General features: G+C 34.4%; 4 protein-coding genes across 4 annotated transcripts; 1 reads left to right on the forward strand and 3 right to left on the reverse strand.

Annotated features, from left to right (window-relative positions):
* Window positions 1-129: 129 nt before the first annotated feature.
* MONOS_18631 (uncharacterized protein) lies at window positions 130-2,312 on the reverse strand. The gene is made up of 4 exons (XM_067871668.1): window positions 2,237-2,312; window positions 2,070-2,097; window positions 1,504-2,000; window positions 130-1,389 (listed from the first exon to the last, which is right to left on the reverse strand). The coding sequence occupies exons 1-4, from the start codon at window positions 2,255-2,257 to the stop codon at window positions 610-612; spliced, it is 1,326 nt and encodes a 441-aa protein (XP_067726922.1). The 5' UTR covers window positions 2,258-2,312; the 3' UTR covers window positions 130-609.
* Window positions 2,313-2,782: 470 nt separating this feature from the next.
* MONOS_1325 (uncharacterized protein) lies at window positions 2,783-4,557 on the reverse strand. The gene is made up of 4 exons (XM_067865937.1): window positions 4,483-4,557; window positions 4,320-4,347; window positions 3,768-4,258; window positions 2,783-3,710 (listed from the first exon to the last, which is right to left on the reverse strand). Exons 1-4 carry the CDS (start codon window positions 4,501-4,503, stop codon window positions 2,931-2,933), a joined length of 1,320 nt encoding a protein of 439 aa, XP_067726923.1. The 5' UTR covers window positions 4,504-4,557; the 3' UTR covers window positions 2,783-2,930.
* Window positions 4,558-8,606: 4,049 nt separating this feature from the next.
* On the forward strand, window positions 8,607-12,400 carry MONOS_14938 (putative Serpin (serine protease inhibitor)). Its single transcript, XM_067867780.1, has 6 exons — window positions 8,607-8,677; window positions 8,744-9,041; window positions 9,095-9,273; window positions 9,333-9,872; window positions 10,055-10,183; window positions 10,457-12,400. Exons 1-6 carry the CDS (start codon window positions 8,643-8,645, stop codon window positions 11,592-11,594), a joined length of 2,319 nt encoding a protein of 772 aa, XP_067726924.1. The 5' UTR covers window positions 8,607-8,642; the 3' UTR covers window positions 11,595-12,400.
* MONOS_14937 (DNA-directed RNA polymerase large subunit) lies at window positions 12,399-18,784 on the reverse strand. Its single transcript, XM_067867779.1, has 5 exons — window positions 17,193-18,784; window positions 16,557-17,067; window positions 13,740-16,378; window positions 13,359-13,535; window positions 12,399-13,199 (listed from the first exon to the last, which is right to left on the reverse strand). Exons 1-5 carry the CDS (start codon window positions 18,729-18,731, stop codon window positions 12,579-12,581), a joined length of 5,487 nt encoding a protein of 1,828 aa, XP_067726925.1. The 5' UTR covers window positions 18,732-18,784; the 3' UTR covers window positions 12,399-12,578.
* Window positions 18,785-18,873: the final 89 nt, after the last annotated feature.

Genomic DNA, 18,873 nt, shown 5'->3' on the forward strand with positions numbered 1-18,873 from the left:
TTTCACAAACATGTTTGTTTTTCAAATGAACTCAATCGAATTTAAATGTTTTTGGTATATTGCAATAAGCACGAACTATTCGAATAAATATGAGTTCATTTTAAAAAACTGAGTTTGTTTAATAAGAAAAATCTATTCATAACTCATCAATTCATATACAATTGTCAATTTGGTGAAATAGCAAAAATTCTAAAAAAATTAAATGCTTTAATGAAAAAAATATTCAAAAATAATAAAAAATTAAGTGCATAAACATTGACAAAACTCAAAACTCCAAAAACAAAAAGATCATTGAATTATCATCAAATCTTTGATCACAAAAATTGAACAAAACATTCAAGATCTTTTATTGAAAAAAAAATTAAACTAAAACTAAATCAAGTTTAAATTAAAGTTAAAAAGAAAAAAAATTAAAAAAATAAAAATATGAAAAATAAAAAGGTACTTTCAGAAACAATATATTTTTCAATTTACAGAGATTTCAACATTTTTTAATTAAAAAAAATGCTTTTATCACTTTAAAATTATGTTCCCGATTAACAAAATGGTTACCTATAAATAACCAACTCAATTAAATTTGTGCATCAAGATGAAATACATATCATTTTCTCAAAATTCCATAAAATGATCCACGATACCTGCATAAACAAAATAACAAAAATACTTGTTTCTCGAATAAACTAATGGTTTGCAAAGACTCGTGTTAATATCTTCATATCCCTCCTCTTCCAACTTTTCAACCATCTTCTGTTTTGTTGCTTTTCTTTCTGCGTCATCAGTTTCATTTTCCTCATTTCCTTCCAAAGAAATTGAAATTTCCTTCAAGAATTTAAAAAACATATATGAAATAATGTCATCCAATGTTGATCGCTGAAGTTCCTCCATAAAGAAATCAATGGCTCCACCTTTCAGCAAATCATTGACAACTGGTAAAACCGGCTGATGTTTCATCATATCAAAGAAGGTGCTACAACATTCCCTGACAAATATTTTATGTGTATCTATTGTAGCTCTGCACAGGCTAGTCATGCAAGAAATCAATTCGATAAACTTTTCGACTCGAAATTTGCAAGAATAAAAGAAATAGTGAATCATACATAGCCATCTTTCAACAATCACAATATCGTTTATTTTCATTCTTTTCATTTCTTCGTCTTTTTCATTATTCTTCCAATCAATAGATCCTGCAAGCTTTTTCACTTCGCTCGCTGCTTCTCTCACAAAATGCAGATCATTTATTATGACTGTTTCCAATTTGCTATTGAAAAATAATCTGCGCATCAAAAACATCCAAGCAAAATTATAGGCAAAATGAGTGAGGTTGCGATGCTCTTGATGATATTTGATAATCTCTTTGATTTCATTCAAATATATTTCTTGCTTGATTGTCTGGAAATACATATATGTGCACAAAAAAAGAAAAAGAAAAAAGAAAGGAAAGAAAAGAAAAGAAAAGAAAAGAAAATACAATAACATCAAAAAGAAATCCGTAAACAGTCATACGACATATTCGCTAATGCAACTCAAAGAAAACAAAGCTATTTCCGCTTCTTTCTGAGTTTCTTCGTTTTCATCCTTTTTCAAGGAAACTTTAAGAATAAAATGCATACACATTGGAGCCATTTCAAATGAAGTGTGGACATGATTCAGTAAAAGATAACATTCGCAGAGATCAACAAGAAGTCTTTCGTTCTTTTCTTCTTTCTTCTTCTCTTCATCAAAAATCATCTCTTGAATTCGATCGTGAAGCAAAGAATTGCTAAAACTTTCGTTCTCATTTTCCTTCTTTATTTTGCAATAGCCAATGCGCTTCATCAACAAAACTGCATTTCCCATTGATAATTTCTTTTCTTCAATCATTTTCAGTATATCATCGAACAGCTTTGTAGTAAAAGAAGACAGATATTCATTTTCATCTAATTTATTCACTAATTCATTTATTTCTTCAATTTTTTCTTTCTCTTCTTCTTCATTACAATGTTCAAGTTCAGAAAACAACTCTTCAAATAAATAAAATAAAAAATAAAATCTCAACAATCAAGGATTCAAATGCAACAATTAGCACATACCATTGAACTTTTTTGTGTTGTAAGTCTCCTGCAATTTTTCAAAAACACATTGCGAACAAAAAACAATGGAATTTGAACATTTACATTGAAATCGCAAAAGTTTGGAAAGCAGAAACAGATAAAAAATAAAACCTCAAAAAAGTCATTAAAATTATATGCATTCATACTGTGTCTTTTTGCACTTGCATTTTTGGAAAAGGATAATGAAGAAAAGCAAAGCTTTATCTTTTTCCGATTGTTATAATGGATTTCACGAGCAAAATGTATTATTCAGTTTTTTTTTTGTTGAAAAAATAGGACGAAATTTTTCACATCATGAATTTTGTTCCGCACAATGCTTTCAAATATTTTTCTCAAGTTTAAAAATATTCAATATTTTTTTGCATGGGAATGCAAAACTTATAATGACAAGATGGGAGAAATTTTAAGGAACAAATCGTTATTTTTTCATAAAAGCAAGAATATAGCACCAATTCGAATTAATGCACAAAAACGGAAAATCATTTAAACTTCACGAGTTTCCTTTTTTTATTATTTAAAAAATGAATGATACCTTATTTGAACGAAACATATGAGTGAAAATTACTTTTCGAACAAAAAAGAGAAAAGTCCGATAATTTAAAAAAATCAAAAAACAATAATTTTCTTTTGAATGATTGATATGTAATTTATGGTTTGTCATAATAAACTACCAAAAAAGGAGAGAAAAGATATTTCAATTTGATATAACGATTTTTTAGGGCGTTGAACAAACTAATGAATTGCAAATTTTTAAATAACTGCTTTCAGTTTTGTGAAATGATGAAAAAATAAAAATGAAATATTAAATTTGGGTTACAGAATGAAATGTATTTCATTTTCTCAAAAATCCTCAGAAAGATTTATGACACTGGAAAATATATAAGAACACCAGTGTTTTTCACTTAAATAAACAAAAGGTCCACATAGACTCGTGTTAATATCTTCATATCCTTCCTCTTCCAACTTTTCGATCATCTTCTGTCTTTTTGCTTTTCTTTTAGCATCATCAGTTTCATTATCCTCATTTCCTTCCAAAGAATCGTAAATATTCTGAACAAATCTGAAAAAACCATATGAGATTACGTCATCCATTGTTGATCGCTGAATTTCTTCCATAAAGTAATCAATTATCCCCTCCTTCAGCAAATCACTGACAATCGGCAAAATCTTCTGGCGTCTCATCAAATACATCAAAATGAAATAACACTTTTTGACAATTTCATTGTGCGTATTTATTGCTGCTCTGCACAGGCTTGTCATGCAAGAAATCAATTTGATACGCTCTTCATCATGAACTTCGAAATATACAAAGAAATAATGAATCATGTCTAGCCACCTTTCAGCAATCACAACATTTTTTTTCTCCATTCTTTTCATTTCTTCGTCTTTTTCATTATTCTTCCAATCAATATATCCTGCCAGAACTTCCACTTCGCTTGCTACTTCTCTCACAAAATGCAGATCATTTAAATAAACTTCTTCCAAATTTGAATCATCCTCAAATCTGTTCATTAAAAACTTCCAAGCTGATTGGTACGCAAGTCGCGTGAGGTTGCAATGCTCTTGATGATATTGAATGATTTCTTTGATCTCTCTCAAATACAGTTCAGTTTCGACAAACTGACAAAAAAGATGGTGGGAAAAACATTATCAAAAATGAAAAAGAACTATTCATACGAGATATTTAACGTTGCTCAAAGCCAACAAAGCCATTTCCACTTCTTTTTGTGCTTCTTCGTTTTTCTCCTTGTTCAATGCAGCTTTCAAAAGATAGGACAAACAAACTGAAGGAATCTTTGAAGAAGATTTGTTGTTAAGCAAAAGACAGCACTCGCAGAGATCAATCATCAGTCTTTCATTTTTCCTTCCTTTCTTCTTTTCTTCATCTAAAATCATCTCTTGAATTCGTTTGTAAAGCGAAGAACTGTCAAAGCTTTTGCTCCGTATTTCGTCCATTATTTTGCAATAACCGATGTGCTTCAGGAAGACAGTTGCATTCTTCTTTGATAATTTTTTATCTTCAATCATTTTGTGTATTTCATCGAACAATTCTTCAATGAAAACTGCACTGAATTCTTCTTTGTTCATCTCTTTCATTATTTCATTCATTATCTCGATTTTAACTTCCTGCTCTTCTTCATTGCAATGCTCCAGCTCAGAAAACAATTCTTCAAAAAATTTGAAAAGATCAATATCAGGAAGAATTCAAATGCAACAGTAATTGCACACCAGTGAACTTTTTTGTGTTTTCGGTCTCCTGCATTTTTGACGCAAAGTGACAAGGAAAAAACACCATTTTTATCATTCACATGGAATTCGCAAAAGTTTGGAAAGCAGAAACAGATAAAAAATAAAACCTCAAAAAAGTCATAAAAATTATATGCATTCATACTGTGTCTTTTTGCACTTGCATTTTTGGAAAAGGATAATGAAGAAAAGCAAAGCTTTATCTTTTTCCGATTGCTATAATGGATTTTTTGATCATATAATTCACACATATTTGTTGTATTTGAAGAAAAATGAGGTTGATGAGTGAACATTTTATACAGAGTTATAAATATTATTTCCTGTGTTGGCATGGAGGAAGAAAAAGTACAAAACAATGAATTATACTAAAAAATTAGATAAATTGTGTGATTATTTTTAAAATAAGAAATTTTTTCGGGGTGTTGATTTTTTGAAAGAAATTTTTTTGTTCAAAAGAATAGCACAATAATTAATTTAAATACACAAATGTTTTTATTAAATTAAAAATAAAAATGTTTTGTATTAGCTTTTTCACTCTTTAGTGTTTTTTTATAGTAATTCAAAAACGGTTTTTTGAACCTGAAATTTTGTTTGAAAAAATATGATTACAAAAATAATCACCCAATTGGAAAACAAACGAAATGCAACAATTTTGTTATTGAATGAAAGTGCCTGAATGTTTGTGTTTTGTTTGTCTTGTTTGTCTAGATTATATTTCCATTCGCAACCTTTTCAAAGCACAGGAATCCGACAAATTCAAAAAACGCAGTTTTTTTTTGATCCAGTGCATTTATTGCGTGCAGAAAATGCAAGTATCTGTGCTGGAAGAAAAAACTGAATGAATATTTGATTTGGTTGTTTTTTGTATTTCACGCTCAGCAATTGGATGAGTTGGATCGAAGTGAACAGGAAAAGAAAATTTCATTTTTCAAAAAACAAAAATCGAAGCATTTGAAGGAGAAAATACAACAACAAAAAAAAAATTGCTGACAAATTCGCTGCATAGGGAATAAATGAGTAATAATTTTGAATAAATATTTTTATGAGGAAAATGACTATTGTCAATGGAAATAAAATTAAGGAAATGGATTAAATATCGATATGAATTATCTTATTTTTTTCGAATTATTCACGTTGATTTTTGTCTTCAAACTGATGAAGAGAAATGAGGTTAAATGTGTTTTAAGAATTAGAAATCCCTTTTGTAACCGATAAGAAAGAGTTGAAAAATGTTACTAAAAGAAAAAAATAGTGTCAACTTATTAATGGGACTTTTTCCCTTGTTGGCACTTTTTTGTTTTTGACTGCCAACTTTCAACAAACGTTGATTGGCCTTTTTTTCACTTTTATACAATGTTTTAACAATTTTTAAACAATTCATTACTAGTTTGTTTTATAACTTAAGTTTGTTTCTCATCGAGTTACAGCGTTTTTTTCTTATATTTTCAAAAGTCACTTTTCTCAGCGAACCAAGCTTTACCAAAAAATGTGAAATACAGTTTCATAAATTGTCAATATTTATCTATTTGTATTTCAGATTTCAATTTCTACATTTATTTGTTTAGATACTTTTTTCTCATTTCATTTTTTCACAAACATGCAAGCATTAATCTGAAATTTTCTTTGTTTAAAAAAAATGAAGTGTTAAAAATAAAAATATGCAACGTAAAATAAACATTTTCATAATCGTTCCAATAAAAATTGGAACAATATGGGTGATTATTTTTGAAATCCTATTTTTTCACTCAAAAATTTCGGTTTTAAAATTACCCTTAAATATAAAATAATGATCATTGAAAAGTGAAAAGACTGATAAAAGACATCTTCATCTTTATTTCAGGATTTTCATTTGTTTTTTAAGCAGTTGTGATGAGTTTTACGTTGAAATACAGAATCTCTCACCAACAACAAACAAACTTTAATAAAATATCATCCCGAAAAAAAATATTATTTCAAAAATAATGACCCATATCATTCTCTCTTTGTCTCAAACTTGTTTCCTTTATAGAAAGTTGATAAGATGTCATTCAATTTTGGTGTTATTTGTTTGTTCTTGATAAAGGAATAGTAACAATGTTCCAATTTTTATTGGAACGATTATGAAAATGTTTATTTTACGTTGCATATTTTTATTTTTAACACTTCATTTTTTTTAAACAAAGAATATTTCAGATTAATGCTTGCATGTTTGTGAAAAAATGAAATGAGAAAAAAGTATCTAAACAAATAAATGTAGAAATTGAAATCTGAAATACAAATAGATAAATATTGACAATTTATGAAACTGTATTTCACATTTTTTGGTAAAGCTTGGTTCGCTGAGAAAAGTGACTTTTGAAAATATAAGAAAAAAACGCTGTAACTCGATGAGAAACAAACTTAAGTTATAAAACAAACTAGTAATGAATTGTTTAAAAATTGTTAAAACATTGTATAAAAGTGAAAAAAAGGCCAATCAACGTTTGTTGAAAGTTGGCAGTCAAAAACAAAAAAGTGCCAACAAGGGAAAAAGTCCCATTAAAAAGTTGACCCTTGTCATGGAAAGGCTAGAGAAATATCAAAAGCTTTTTGATTGAAGAATCAAATAATATTTATTGGGAAGGATTTGCTGTTGAATGATAATATTGGGAAAAAATGTTTCGAAACAATGAGATTTTGATGAAATTTATGTAAACAAATATTGATGAGACGTTCAAGCAAAAGATTTTCAACGAAAAGATGGAATGAAGGAAAAGCGTGATAAAAGAACAATGATACAAGAAAGAAAGAAAGAAGAGAAGAGAAGAGAAGAGAAGAGAGGAGAGGAGAGGAGAAGAGAAGAGAAGAGAATAAAACACTTTCGGTTGGAAGACAAAATATCAATAAATACAATAGTCAAAATCGGATATAATCACATCAGCTTTTGTAAAACTTATTTAAACTTTGTCCGATTATGGTGAAACGATATTTCGCTTTGCACAGAAAATAATAACAGTTAATAAATATGTGTGATTCTTTTTGAAATCATAACTTCTATTTGTGTTTTGATATTTCAAGGGATGTTTGTCATTGAAAAATGATTTTGGATTCAAAAGTGAAATACATTTCAACTGTTTCAAAAACAAATGTTTGAGCTGAAATAAAGATAAAGATATCTTTGATTAGTATTTTCTCTTTTCAGTGTTCATGTTGTTGATAAAAAGGGAAATTATAGATCCGAAAATTCTGATAGAAAGAATATAATTAAAAAAAAAAAAAAAAAAAAAAAAAAAAAAAAAAAAAAAAAAAAAAAAAAAAAAACCACACACATGCATTAATCCATTTTCGTCAATTTTCTTTATTTTTGAAAATTCTTCACAAAGACGCATTTTCACTTACGAAAACTATTTTTATCCAAATACACAATATTAAGACTTTTTTATACATATGTGACAAAATATTTGACTTCATGCATTTTCATTAAAAAAATTTTGCACTTTTTTATTGACTATTTGTGATTAAAAAATTGGAAACAAATGGGCTTATTTTATGAAATTCGTTTATTGTCACAAAACATTATGTTATGATTTCAACGATACCTGTTTTCAAATATGATAATCAAATTTATTTTGAAATCTGAGGAAGTGAAATAAAGTTATGAGCGAATCAACTTTTCAATACATTGTGCAAAAAAAGCTTGAAAGTCCGTATTTTCCTCCATATTTTTGAAAAATCATAAAATCGAAAATTTTGGTCAGAAATTCGATTTTTCATTGAAAAAACCACAAATTGGCATTTAATTAGAAAATATTTAGATTTTTCGATGTGTTGAATGGGATGGATAATGAATTAAAAACAAGAAAAAAATGATCTTGCTCACAAAATAGTGATTGAAAATGAATGTGGTTGTATCAAATGTGATCATATCTGGTTTTTACTGTATTTTTTTCACTTTCAGAAACAAAAAATGTTTTTTCTTTTCTTTTTTTTCGAGAAGATGGAAACAAAAACTGCAAGCCGAGTAGAAATATTCAAGAATTCATCGATAAATAGAAAAATATATATATATATATTTTTTTTTTACAAAAAATTTGATTAAATTGCAACAATTAAATATTTTGTCAATTGTTGTTTTTAGATAATTTCAATTTTTTGATTCCATCCTGAATAAAAAGAAAGTTTATCAAAAAATGAAATGTGTGAAATAAATTATCAAAATTAAAATTATGAACAATGTGAAAAAGTCATATTCACAAAAAAAATAAAACGATTGCTACCCATATCAAAATTTATTTTTCTGAAATTCGGATTATTTAATTGTTTAATAAAAAAATATAATATTTTTCGATGGGAAATACAGGATCCGATACTCTTTATGTACTGTGTGAAATATTATTTTATTGTAACTTAATATATATTTTAATTTTCGTTTATCAAACCCGATTTAGGAAACCTGAACTTCAAGGTAGTGAAGATAATGCTGATGGATACAGTGCATATGATTTTAATGTGGCTATTGAAGAAAAACAGGCGGAATTATTATTCAAAGAAAGATCACATGCCATCCATGAATTTGCTGCTGATCTTTCCCCAGTCATATCCAAGGAAGCTACAAACTCAAATCGCATTATTTCTCCAGCTGTTTTGCACCGCAATTTATTGAACATTGCAATTGGTTCAAAGGGTGACACCGAAAAGGGATTTTCCAAAGTTTTGCATTTGAGCGACCAACTTAGAGATAGATCTGTATGCTTTCATTTTGATTAAAAAGTTATCTTTCTGCTTCCATTTTAATTTAGCTTTACAGGCTGCAGTGCGACTACATGAATGCTCTTTCAAAAGCTAATTGGAAGCATCCATATCAAGCAGTGTCATCAGTTTGGCTGAAGAAAAAGACTCAACCATACAAGACTTTTCTTGAAGATTCAAAGAAGCTGTTTAATGCAGATGTACGTGATGTTAACTTCGATTCAGCAAGGTACCATAGTTTTTCTAACGAGTCTATTTTAATTTATTTTTATTTTTACTCCTTAAAAGAGGTCATTCACATATGGCAACATGGCTTATTAGATATGGAGGCTTTCTTTTAGCTGAAACAACACCAGAACCAGAAAAGGGGACCACAGTATCTGGACTGAGTACAATAAAGCTGAATTTAGCATGGCACACACAGTTCAGAATTTCTAATACCAAAAAAGGATCATTTAAGACTGCCAGAACAGAAGACCTTCCTCCAAGCGAAAAAAGTGCACAGATGATGACAGGGACAATGTCAAATATTGGCATTTTGAAAAACGAGCAATTTGAAGCAGCTGTTATTCCCATGGATGACATAGATGCGTCGAATGAGCTTTCAGGAAAGTCAAGAAAAGTGAAAGCTGTGCTGATTATTCCCAATGACGATAAGGAATCATCTCTTCGCGATTTGTTCTCCAAATGCCTGAAAGTTTGTGAGAAAGAACAATCCTCTTCGTCTGCCACTCCGTCGTCAGAGTCAAGCGAATCATCGAGCGCACCTGCAGCTGCTGAAGAAACACTTCTTCACAGAATCATTGTGACTGCAGAAGTGAAAGACGAGTTTGATTTTAACATTTTTTGTTAAATATTTTCTTCAACTTTGAATTATTTCCTTGAATTATATTAATTTTCTTTATTAATCTCTTATTTCGATAAATTTTTAATGAAACAATACAAATGATAAATTTATATTTCATTTATGCAACAAAATTGTGTCTTTCTTATTCTATCTGAAATTTCAGTGTGAATGTGACGATGCCTCGCTTTGGAGCTTATTCTGCCACTTCTGTTCTTTCAGAGCTTGTGGAAAAGGAATCAAAGATTACTGGTTCTCTGCCTTTCATTGCAAAAGAAGAGGAATTGAAAATTGGGTGTGTTTTACGAAAATGAACAATGCTTATTTCTGTTATTGTTCTTGTTCTTGTTTTCTTTTGAATAGTTTCTTTTATATCTTGTGAAGTTTCATTGCTTAAATTGAAAAATTTGAATAAAAAAAATGAAAAATATTGTTAATATTTAAGTGAGAATTTTTGTTTCAATGATTTGCTGTTTCTAATGAGTCTTGTTTTTTTTAAATTTTAATTTCAATTTATTTATTTATTTATCTTTATTTATTTATTTATTTATTTTTTTTGAAACATCAGAGCCCTCCAGCAGCATGTGTATCTTCATGTGGATGAAGTTGGATTGCAGACTCCTCCATTGGTTCAGAACTCACACGATGCTCCATTATCAAAGGATAATGCGGAAATCCCCACGTTCGTTGTTGACCGCCCGTTCATTATGTTTGTGGTGTCTGAAGCAGTCGGAGAAGTCGAAGGAGAAGAAGAAACAGCAGAAAGCCAGAAGGACAGAGCAGCATCTGGAGATATTCTTTTGATGGGCATTATCAGAGAAGCAGAGGACAGTGGAGACAAAGAAAGAGAAGCAGCTGTGAAGAACAGAGACATGGAGACGAAGCTGCAGGAGGCGAAGAGGAAAGACGCTGAGAAGAAGAGCGAGTCGAAGATGCTTTCGATTTCAGGGATTGCATCGTCTATTGCAGGCGGTGCTGCTACACTGGCAAGCAAAGCTGGCTTGCGTACTGAAGCTTCTGCTTTGAACAAAGCGAAGAGCGAATCAGAGAAAGTTAAGAGAGAAGAGGAGCAGAAGGCAAGAGACGAGGCAAGACAGAAGGAGGAGATTGAGAGACAGGCTAAGAGAGAAAAAGAACAGCAAGAAAGAGAGCAAAAAGCACAGATTGAGAGAGAATTGAGAGAAGAGAAAGAGAAAGAGGCAGAAGAGAAGAAGAAGCAAGCAGCGTTGGAAGCAGAGAAAAAGAAAGAGGAGGAGAAGAAGAGGATTGAAGACGAAAAGAAGGAGAAAGAAGAGGCTGAGAAAAAAGCCAAAGAAGAAGAGGAAGAGAGAAAGAGAAAAGAAGAAGAGGAAAAGAAAGCTAAAGAAGAAGAGGAACGAAAAGCTAAGGAAGAAGAAGAAGAAAGAAAGAGAAAAGAAGAGGAAGAAGCAAAAGCAAAAGAGGAAGAAGAGAAGAAAGCGAAAGAAGAGGAAGAGAAGAAGAAGAGAGAAGAGGAAGAAGCAAAAGCTAAAGAAGAGGAAGAAAAGAAGGCAAAGGAGGAAGAAGAGAAGAAAGCAAAAGAAGAAGCTGAAAAGAAAGCAAAAGAGGAAGAAGAGAAAAAGCAAAAAGAAGAAGAGGAGAAGAAAGAGGAAGAGAAGAAAGAGGAAGAGAAGAAGGAGGAAGAGAAGAAGGAAGAAGAGAAAAAGGAAGAAGCCAAATCTGAGTAGATTTATTGCAGCAAGCAATAAAAGATAACCTGAGAAGAGAAGAAAAATTTTTTATGTAGACACTCTTTTTTATAAAGGAAGGAGAATGCAAGGAACTGAGGTATTTGTTTTAAGTTGTATATACATGTGATAACATATTTTCCTAATTTGTGAAGTTTTATGAATCCTTTGAAATTTCTTTCGTAAATGAGAAAAAAAAAAAATTAAAAAAGAAAGAAAAGAAAAGAAAAGAAAGATTTATTAGGAGTTTTTGTTTGAACCGTAAATTTTTTGATTGAAGATGAACAATTTCTTAATTTGATTATAACACCTTCTTAGTTGTTCAGAAATTTTGATTAATAAAATGAATGTCTTCAGTTTTCCTAATCTGCATTTATATGAAAATTTATAATTTGTTCTGTCTCTTTCTTTCTTTCTCTTTCTCTCTCTCTCTCTCTCTCTCTCTCTCTCTCTCTCTCTCTCTCTCTCTTTCTTTCTTTCTTTCTTTCTTTCTTTCTTTCTTTCTCTCTCTCTCTCTTACTCTCTTACTCTCCTAATTTTTATTTCATTTTTTAAAAATAAAGAATTTTTTATATGATTTTATTTTGCAGTTTTATCATATCAATATCTAAGTATTTGTCAGCTGCCATCCTCTTTAAATATTCTTATTCAATGCAATTGATTAAATATTTATGAAGCATTCAACGTCTTAATGATATATTAATTTACACTTTCTTCATTTTCCTGATTTTTTTTAATATCTTTTAAAACATTTGAATAATGTTAAGTAAAAACATTGCTTGAAAATTGCAGAAGCAATTTTGAAATTGTGCGCTTTTATTTCTATTTTTTTAAATAACAAATTTATCAAAATGCAAAGAAAAACAAATCGATAATGAAAAAGAAAAGAAAAAAAAAGATTTAAAATCACAATGAAATGTTTAAAAATTACATTACAAAAAGATTGAAACAAGTGATGAAGTGGATGAGAAAACCAACTGCCAATCAAGCCAGAATCAGTTTCTTTGTCTTAAACATGCTTTCCAGCTTCAACTCTTCATCGCGCTTTTCTTGTTCTGTCTTCACATCTTCACCGCTCGTCTCTTTGACTTCTTCTTTCTTCTGCTTTGAATCCTTCTTGTTTGCATTCTTCTTGTCTTTCTTCCCTTTCTTCCCTTTCTCTTTCCCTTTCTCTTTCTCCTTCTCCTTTTCCTTTTCCTTCTCTTTCTCCTTCTCCTCCCTCACAATTTCATTCTCCTTCACCACTTCCTCATTTCCTGTCGCCTTCTCATTGATAATCAGCCCAAACGACCCCGTTCCCAGCGGCACCGTCTTCCCCAGTATAATCGACTCACTCACTCCGCAGATCTCATCCACGCCTCCTCTCACAGCCGCATCAAACAGATGATCTAGCGTCCGCTCAAACGAAGCAAGCATCAGCACTGAATCTTTCATTTTCCCTATTCCAAATCGTGTAATACCCAGCACTTCCCCTGTGGATGTCATCACATCGCTCAGCAATGCTGTGTGGTGGCCGTCGATTGACATGCCATGCGACTTCATTGTGTACTCAATCTCGTTGATGATGGTCGAACGAGCTGCTTCGATACCAAGGGTAGATGCAACCTGATTAATTTGTTTGAATTCAGATAATTAATCAACGATGAAAAAAAGTTTGCAATTCAAGGAATAATTGAAGTTAAGAAAATAAAATAAAATAGAAATTTCCAATCAATTAACATGTTCGTTTAAATAGTGAGTTTATAATAAATATTGAATATATACCTCAATAATATGATTGCACGTTGTTCTTGTTCCATCAATTCCAGGTGTAGCCATAACTCCTCTCAGATTCGTTCCTTCAGACAGAAGTTGAAATTCTTTCTCTTTCGAAGCAGAAGAAGACGATGCGTCGTTGTCTTCTTTCACACTGATGACTGTCCGAGAAATGCCAGGCAGACCCTAAAAAGATTCGAAGAAAAAAAATTAAAAAGATAAAAAAAAGAAAAAAAATGAGAAAGTGATAAAAAAAATATCATAATTTATGAAATTATATTTTTTGCAACAGTTGAAAAGAAAAATATCTTTATTTCACATATTAATTACTCACAAAATAATATCTTCATTCAAAATCACAAAATAATTCAAAAATCTAAATACACATACACAAATCACCACTTTCGGCAGCTGGTTCATCAAGTTCTGCACCACATAGTTCAATGGTAGTTTTTCACTAGCTGGAGGCAGTACCCTCAGCTTTCCCGGTTTCCTCGTGCTTTCCACATTCTCTGGCTTCAGCTTCAGCCTCAGCTTCGGAGAATTCAGAATCGATTCTCTCACACTCTCGTCAGTCACCTCCAGCTGCAGTGCAGATAACGTGTCTGCATCCAACGTGATTGAGATATGCGCACCAGACTGCTTATACACAGCCTTTATCGACTTGCACACCTCCCCCAGCTGCGTCGTCTCTATCCGCCCTTTCACAATACGTGCTCCCTTCTCCGACTTCGATTGCACCAGCTCTGCTGTGATGATGGGCGTGTTGATGCTCTTCGTCGCATTGATAATCTCCTTCAGCCGGGGCACACCAAGTGTGATGTTCATCGACGCCACACCCGCAAAATGGAAGGTCTTCAGCGTCATTTGCGTGCCTGGCTCTCCAATCGACTGCCCTCCAATCGCCCCGACGGCTGTGCCGGCTTCGATGAATGAGTGGATGAAAGCAGAGCGGCAGGCAAACAGAAACGTCAGCAGCTGTCTGGCAGAGGCAGCGTTGCACACACTCCACACCCACATTGGAGGCAGATGGAGACGAGAATACGGATGGAGTGGGGAGGAAGAGGTGGAGGCATCAATAATGGAATTAGGTGAAATGGTGGAAGAAGAAGAAGAAGAAGATGATGATGAAGCTGATGATGATGATGACAGATCTGAAGTGGAAAAGGTATTTGAGTGCTGAATAATTGAGGATGAAGCCGAGTCTGAGACAGAAGATGCCTCAGAAGGATGAACCGGCACAATTTCTGCTTCTTTCTTCTCTCCTTTCACATTCCTTCCTTTTCTCTTCGATACAATTTTTTTGTCTTGCTTCTCGTCTTTCTCTTCAATGGCATCCATCATCATCCTCCCTCTCTCGTCTTCTGCTTTGATGTCCTTGTCAATCAGCATCTGAACGTGGCTGGCTTCTCTTTCTCCGCACTGCACAAGAATTTTCTCAATCGCAGACGCTGCTTTCTCCACATATGCCCTCACCGACTTCACAAACTGTATCTCGTTCTTCTTCTTCTTCTTCCCTTCGCTTTCTTCGTCCTCAATGTTTGCCCCTGGTTTTCCGTCATCTCCTTGTGCAGCCCTCGCTTCTCTTCTCTTTCTCGCTTCCTCTTTTACTTTCTCTTCGGCTTCTGCATCTGCTTCGATGACAGTGTATTTTGGCAGATAGCTGCGGAGCGTCTGGAAAAGAGGGGAAGACAGCGCTTCTTCAGTCAGCATTCGCATTTCAGTGGGGAAAAGAAACGGGATTGTATCAACAGAAGTATTAGAAGAGGTAGTTGAAGAAGAAGAGGAAGAAGCTGAAGAAGAAGCTGAAGAAGTGTCCTCCATCTTCTCTTCATCTGAAGAATCGGAATTCGAAGAAGAAGACGAAGACGACGAAGAAGAAGCAGATTCACTCAGCACTTTCTCTTTTCTTTTCTTTCTCTCCTTCTCTCTTCTTTCTGGTTCTGGTGTTCCATATGGATCGAAGTCTGGAAGCATCCATGGCTTCGCCTCTGCCACATACTCCTCCGAAAGCAGCTGCATCAGCTCTTCAATCGAAGGCGCTGTTGTCTTCGAAGGTTGTGAAGCAGAAGGAAGGAAGTTGCTAAGTTCAATCACTTCAACCTCTTTCTCTTTCTCTTTCTCCTTTTCCTTCTCATTTTCATTCTCCTTCTCATTCTCCTTCTCTTTCTCATCTGAAGAAGAAGATTCCGTCTTTTCCTCCTCATCCTCTTCCATTTTCTCGCTCTCCTTCATCCTCTCCTTCTCGTCTTCCTCCTCTTCGTGCCCCAGCACATGCGCCACATACGGCCGGTGCCTCACCACATTCACGCTGTTCAGTGCTTGTATGTACAGCTTCTCCAAGTCAATCGGCTTCTTCGAGCTTTCAATCAGAAGCGGATCCATCCCATCCTGCCCATACACAAACTGCACTACCCCTCCCACGCAGTTCCGCACCGACCCGTCATATTCTGAGGACAGATCTTCCAGCGCCTTCATCAGCCTCCGCTGCATATACCCTGTCTCTGCTGTCTTCACAGCTGTGTCCACCAACCCTTCACGCCCAGCCATTGTGTGGAAGAAGAACTCTGTTCCAGTCATCCCTGTGAAGAACGAGTTGCGCACAAAGCCCTTTGAGACACCATCACGCGAGTTGTGAGGGAAGTGGGGGAGCGAGCGGTCGCCGAATCCGTTCGGGATACGATGGCCAGACACAATCTGCTGCCCGACACACGCCACCATCTGTGAGATGTTGATGGTTGACCCTTTCGAGCCAGACAGTGCCATGATCAGTGGCGCATTCGACGGAGGCAGCGCCTCAAGGCACATCGCACCAGCATCATCACGGATCTTCGACAGAAGCTTGTTGATTTGGCTTTCCATCGTCTCTTCGGCTGTGCAGCCGGGCGCTGGCTGGATTTCTCCGCGGTCGAATTCTGCAATCACTTCGAATGTCTTGCGGTACCCTTCTTTAACAAGCTCCTCTTTCTTCGCTGTCACAGCAGCCGAGGGCGTCACATCGCCAATTCCGATACTGAAGCCTTGGTTGGCTGAAATTGGGGAGATAAAATGGAAATAGTTGATAAAATATAAATATTATTTGTTTTATTTTACAAAAATGAATTATAAACAAATAAATAAATGCAGTTGATAAATCTCTCTCTCTCTCTCTCTCTCTCTCTCTCTCTCTCTCTCTTTAAAATATTAATATATTTATATTAAACATACTAATCCATCTACCAGAAAACTTCGACAGCCTCACCATGCACTGCGCAGCATATGCTGGCCCCACAGTCTTCATCAGTCTGAAAAACAGTCCATTTTTGCTTCCACTTCCCAGTGTTGATTTGCAAAGTGTACCAGACACCAGCTGCGAGTCGCGGAAGCAGACGTAGCCGTCATTCACGTCCATGTGCGTGTCTGGCGGGTTGCGCTTGTTCTTTTTGTACGTCTTCTCCTCCAGCTCAAACGAAATCGACACGTGGTACTTCTTCTTGTTCGGGCAGATCAGCACGCCAAACAGCTGTTTTCCTGTCCACAGCTGCATCGGCTTGACGACAGCTGGTGGAGGAATGACAACATCCTCGTTCGCATCAAACATATACGCAATCGCCTGGCAGAACTCGCTTTTGCTCATGAAAAAGCCCTTTCGAGTGACTAAAAAGGATGACGTGAGGAAATCTTGAGTGGCAGCAACCAAGGGAGTTCCGTTTCTTGGAGTGCAAAGATTGTGCAAAACCTTTTTTTAAAAAAAGAAATGAACGAAGAAAAAAATATTTATTAATAAAACAACATAAATAAGATTTTTCGTTAATTCAATGATATTAAAATTAACAGAGAGTAATAATAAAACAACAATCATACGCTCATCAGTGTCAGAGCCTCAGCCCTTGCTTCCTGTGTCTGCGGAACATGAATGTTCATCTCATCCCCATCAAAATCTGCATTGTACGGTGTGCACACACACTCGTTGAATCTGAACGTGCGCCACGGAAACACTCTCACTCGATGTGCCATAATCGACACACGATGAAGAGATGGCTGCCGGTTGAACAGGATCACATCACCGTCCACCAGATGCCGCTCCACAATGTCTCCGTCTGCCAGCCGATTCGCCGTCTTCACAAGATCACCAAACTTCAGCAAGTATTGGAATCCGTTCTTCTTCTTCACGATGTTCGCTCCTGGATGTACCTCTGACCCGTTCCTCACCAGCTTCTTCAGCCACTCTCTGTTGTGGCGGTTGACCACCTCAGGAAACGTCAAATGCATCGCAACAAGTTTCGGAATACCGACTTGGTCGATCCGCAGATTCGGATCCGGAGAAATAACTGTTCTTCCGGAGAAATCCACACGCTTTCCGCACAGGTTACCACGAAATCTACCTTGCTTTCCTTTCAAGCGCTGAGACAGCCCTCGCTTGGGCTTGGCTGCAAATTCGCGTGGCAGTCCAGGCATTTCAGAGTTGATGTGCAGAGCCATGTGAAGCTGAAGAAAATCCCAGTTTTCGATCACAGACACCATTCCAGATCCTTTTTCTAAGTGATCTTGAAGCAAGTTGTTCACATGCGTAATCTCCATTATCTTCGTTGTCACATCATCTTCGTTGCTTCCCATTGATGGATCATTGATAACAGAAGGTCTAATTGAAGCGGGGGGAACTGGAAGATGTGTCAGAATCATGTGTTCTGGTCGCGTGCGAGGAGGGTTGAACCCAAGTAACAAGGCATCTTCATCTGGCATCATTTGAAAAAGGCGAAGTGCTCTCAGAGGGCTTATCCAATCCTGAGCTCTGTCGATGTAATCCTGAATCTCCCTATCAAAAGCAATCGCAGAAGTCATTGCATCAGCAAATTCTTCTTTTGCAGTGGTATCTTTCATACTAAAAAGAAAATGTGTAAGTTTTAAAGGAGCTGTTTTTTTGACGATTCCATTCTGCTTTCCACAAAACGGACAAATTTTAATTTTTTTAGCTTGGGTAATGTTTCGTTTTACCAAAACACCTTTTCGTAATGAATCAATATTTGGATTTGTTAAATTACTAAGCATTCTAATTTTATCATCTCCATCTTTCAACAATGCACGCCCACAAAATTTGCAGCAGCATTGAAGTGTAGTTAATGTGTGTTTTAAAAACCCAATATGAAAACAAGGCAAAGCAAGTTTTATGTATCCAAAATGACCGACGCAATTTTCCACTTTTTCACCACAAGTCTGGCAAATACCTTCTTTTGTGGATAAGCCTAATCTCAGATCAAGCGCACCATACATAACAGGAATACGAGTATCTTTCTGATAAAGATTATTTGTGACAACTGGAACTGATGCACTCTTAACTACTTCCCTTCCAGTCATCATCGTGAACTGTATTTTGCTGATTTCACATTGTGAAGTGATTGTCATGATTAACCTTAAAACTGAAAATGAAAAACAAAAACAAAAATTTTGCTTGATCTAACCCATGACGAGCTTCGATTTTCTCATTCACTATTCAAAGCTAATCAAATATTGCTATGATTTTTATTGACTATAGGTAATTTTTCAC

The sequence above is a fragment of the Monocercomonoides exilis genome (assembly GCF_001643675.1).
Source record: "Monocercomonoides exilis strain PA203 chromosome Unknown scaffold24-1337568, whole genome shotgun sequence".
Taxonomy (NCBI): domain Eukaryota; phylum Preaxostyla; order Oxymonadida; family Polymastigidae; genus Monocercomonoides; species Monocercomonoides exilis.